The sequence below is a fragment of the Curcuma longa genome, unplaced genomic scaffold (genome assembly GCF_044706935.1).
Source record: "Curcuma longa cultivar G26 ecotype Majalengka, Jawa Barat unplaced genomic scaffold, ITB_CL_G26_1.1 contig_6147, whole genome shotgun sequence".
NCBI lineage: Eukaryota > Viridiplantae > Streptophyta > Magnoliopsida > Zingiberales > Zingiberaceae > Curcuma > Curcuma longa.
In genome coordinates this window covers 1-3,554 of record NW_027434585.1, presented here as the reverse complement: position 1 = coordinate 3,554, position 3,554 = coordinate 1, and the positions used below count along the sequence as shown (strand labels likewise).

Sequence of the window (3,554 nt, the reverse complement as noted above, 5' to 3'; positions counted from 1 at the left end):
AGCTGTGTTTATCCCAACTATTTTGTGGTGCTTTCATAAGTTTTGAATAATATTTAAGGTGTGTCTATTTGAGGGGAAGGGAGCCCAAATAGAAGGAAAGGAGGATGAAAACAGTCAAGTTCCCTTGCCTACCTCAGTAGTAGAACAGAAAGGAGGAATAAAAAGTTCCTTTTGCTAGATTTGGTTCTGTCCAGAAGTGGACGAAGGAGGCATGAAAGCATTGAAAAGTTTTGAGAAAATCAGTTAAGGTTTAAATTTGTCATTTTCTCTTGTTTTTCATTCTTTCATCTTTTTTCAAGAAATCAAAACAAAGGAGACCGATAACCTCTCTCTTCTGTCCCCTTCTCCTTTTCTCTAGCACTCTTCCTTTCTTTCCCCTTTCCTCCCCTCAAGTAGACACACCCTTAATGCTAGCTGTCTAGGCTAAAGCAACCTTCAACTTTTTTTCATTAGGTTCAGAACTAGCATTGATGGTTTTTATTTCCATAGCGTATCAGGAGCTATTTTGGACACTAAAATATTTTGTGCTTCTACAATTAATGTATTGTTGTTGTAGGGTGAGGAATACTTAATATTTGTTTTTGTTTCATTTGCAGACTGGGATTGGCCATTTTTCACCAATTGGTGGATATCATGCAGAAAGTGATATGGTACTAATCCTTGATGTAGCCCGTTTCAAATATCCTCCTCATTGGGTTCCACTTGCTCTTCTTTGGGAAGCAATGGATACAATTGATAATGCAACTGGGCATCGTAGGGGGTAAAGTCTTTCATGCTTAACAGAGTCTTTGCTGATCAACTTTAATTCCTTTCCTCTTGTTGCTTGCAACCTAATTATAATTCTTAAATAAAATTCCACACAAGCATGCCCATGTTAAGTAAAAAAATAATAATCACACACATGGCTTGAATAAAAATCTCAACTTTTATGAAACCAAATAGTCCTTTGGCTCCTAACCTGTGGATCAATATACCTGTATAAGATCAGAAAGCTATCCATCATGAATGTGAACGAGTTATATTTGATTTATTTGCACATAACTACCTATAGTATACAATACTAGTCAATGTTACACATTCCATTAATGAATATAGTTGTTGAATTCTATGATTCTGTTACAAGTCAGCAAAAAGAATCACCAAGATATATGCGATTGCTTAGTATTATATAATATTTATAACATGTAAAACATAATTTCCTCAATTACTTTGTTAGCGATGTTTATAGTTCTACTTTGCTACTAAAACGGTGCATCACTTTATTCATATTTCTCAGTTTTTAGGTCTAAACTCAAATCTCATTCATCATTTTGCCTTTTCCTCCCAGGTTTATGCTTATTTCAGGTTATGTGAAAGCACCATCATTGCTTTATACACTGGTAAAGAAATTAAAGCTGCATTTGACTAGGAAAAAGTTTTCCACTTATTTTATTTTTTCTTCTTGAAGTAAATGAAAACTATTTGTGAAATGTGTTTTGTAGGAATATTCAAAGAAAATAGGTGCAGTCAAAATAAAAAAAGTGAAAAATTGTTTCTAAAGGTTGTCAATCATCATGTGCAAGGAATTTTTCAGAGAAATCCAAATGGAGCCTCCAAATGAATCTCTCTCTTTTCATTTTCAGCATTCGAATACCCTATTGTAGCTTAACCTTCCTTTCCTGTTTTCTCTCACAAAGAGATGATAGACTTTTTTCTGTGAACACGTAGGTTTGTCAAATAGAACTTAGATATCTAGTAGGAGTATGAGGATGTTTCTTAGATAGCTTCAGGCAATATGTTTCCAATTGCAAACTCATATAACTCCATTGTCCTGTGTAATAAGTACCTCACTGAAGCTATAAATTGCATCTGCATACTTAGATTCATGCTATTATTGACCTGTCAGCATATAACTGGCAGTCACCTGTGCACTTGGGCTGTGATGAAGAGTGCATCATATTGGTTTGCTAATAACCATTGTACCATAGACAATTAATATATTAATGAGGAAAAAATGTATGTTTTAATGAGTGAAATTAATGAATATAAAGTGTCCACTTAGGCCTCATGGAAAGTTGTTCATCTAGGTTTAATGATTTTCCATCTTCACGGTTACTAATTTTGTTTGGATTCTGTAATATCTTTAGAGCTGCTGAGACGAAAGCTGGCTGAGCATTGCCAAATACTTGATTAATGATATACCTATTCTTTTAAAGTGTGAAGATCTACAAAATGATTTCATCTTCAGCCTCATAGAAAGTTGTTCATCTAGATTTAAATGATTTTTCATTTTCACAATTAATAATTTTCTGTAAATTCTGGATTGTCTTTAGAACTGCAGAGATGAAACCTGGTTGAGCATTGCTAAATATTTGATTAATGATGTACCTATTCTCTTGAAATCTGAGGACCTAAAAAGTGCTTCCCAAGTTCTTTATCGTGTGTTGAAGTCCTTACCTGCATGTGCTGGAGATTTTATTAAACAGTTTCTTGAGGTTAGGAGTCGAGAGGAAGATGGATCTACCTTGAGCAATGAGGAGAAAGAAAGACTTGCTCTGAAGGTCTTTCTTCCTTTACTGCTACTCCCATTTTCCCATTGTGCTACACTTCTGATCTTCCTCATGAACATTTTGAATTCCAGGGAGAGATACTGAAGCAAGTTCATGAGACTGTGCTATTTAGATATGTAACAGACATATTATCATCTTCAATCACAAATGGCAATCTTAAAGAGGATATTGCAACTGTATGTTGCCAAGGAGCAGGATTACTTCCAGGAGTCTCAGTATGTAGAACAGGAATTGGTTTCAAAGCTACAAGTGTTACATGCGTGAAGGCCGACAATGATAATCCAACACCTATCTCTGGTACATCAATTTCAGGTGGCAATGAACAGGGAATTAATATATTGGTACCTGTATCAGCATCAGTGGCGGAGAGCACTTGCAGTTCCACATTTGATGCACCTGTTATGCTACATTCAGCAAGTAATGATGCTATAACTGTGCTACTATTGGCTTTACCTGCAAGCACATGGTCAGGGGTTAAGGATGCAAACTTGCTGGTTGAAATTCAAGGTCTTTTTTCTACTGAAAATCTTGCTAATCCTCTTCAGAATGAGGTTTGCTTTTCTTTCCCTGGTTCCATCTGTATGCAAATTTATGTTGAAAGAAGATGTTCTAGACTTAACTGGTTGCACCTAATTTAGCTATTACAATTAGGATTCCATCTCAAGTTTATACAATTAAGTCCCAGAGTCACTAGAAGTCGAGTTTAATACAAACTAGTATTTCACCCGTGCAATGCACGGGATGTTATTTTATATAATTAACAATTAAAATTAGTAAGTATGAGTGTTTGAATAAATCATTAAAATACAAATAAGTTAAATTGTACAATTAGAAAAAAAAATTATAAATTTTGAAAAACTTCCTTAAATACAACGTTTGTTGTTGAATTTTTCTGTTTGCTGTCACTATCACATATCAAAATTTTTAGACCTATAGGATTCGTAACTCTGGATACAGCGACATACAATTGACCATGACTAAAAACGGGGTTCTTTATTAATTTGC

At 34.6% G+C, this 3,554-nt stretch overlaps 1 protein-coding gene across 1 annotated transcript; it reads left to right on the top strand.

Annotated features, from left to right (window-relative positions):
• The first annotated feature begins 599 nt into the window (after positions 1-599).
• LOC141819424 (glutathione gamma-glutamylcysteinyltransferase 1-like) lies at positions 600-3,187 on the top strand. Its single transcript, XM_074706725.1, has 4 exons — positions 600-760; positions 1,328-1,379; positions 2,313-2,540; positions 2,621-3,187. The coding sequence occupies exons 1-4, from the start codon at positions 648-650 to the stop codon at positions 3,185-3,187; spliced, it is 960 nt and encodes a 319-aa protein (XP_074562826.1). The 5' UTR covers positions 600-647.
• The last annotated feature ends 367 nt before the right edge of the window (positions 3,188-3,554 follow it).

Coding starts and splice junctions, on each gene's coding strand:
- LOC141819424 (XM_074706725.1), top strand. CDS start 648: ATGGTACTAATCCTTGATGTAGCCCGTTTCAAATATCCTCCTCATTGG. Junction 761..1,327: donor GCAACTGGGCATCGTAGGGG/GTAAAGTCTTTC, acceptor TTTTCCTCCCAG/GTTTATGCTTATTTCAGGTT. Junction 2,541..2,620: donor AAGAAAGACTTGCTCTGAAG/GTCTTTCTTCCT, acceptor TTTGAATTCCAG/GGAGAGATACTGAAGCAAGT.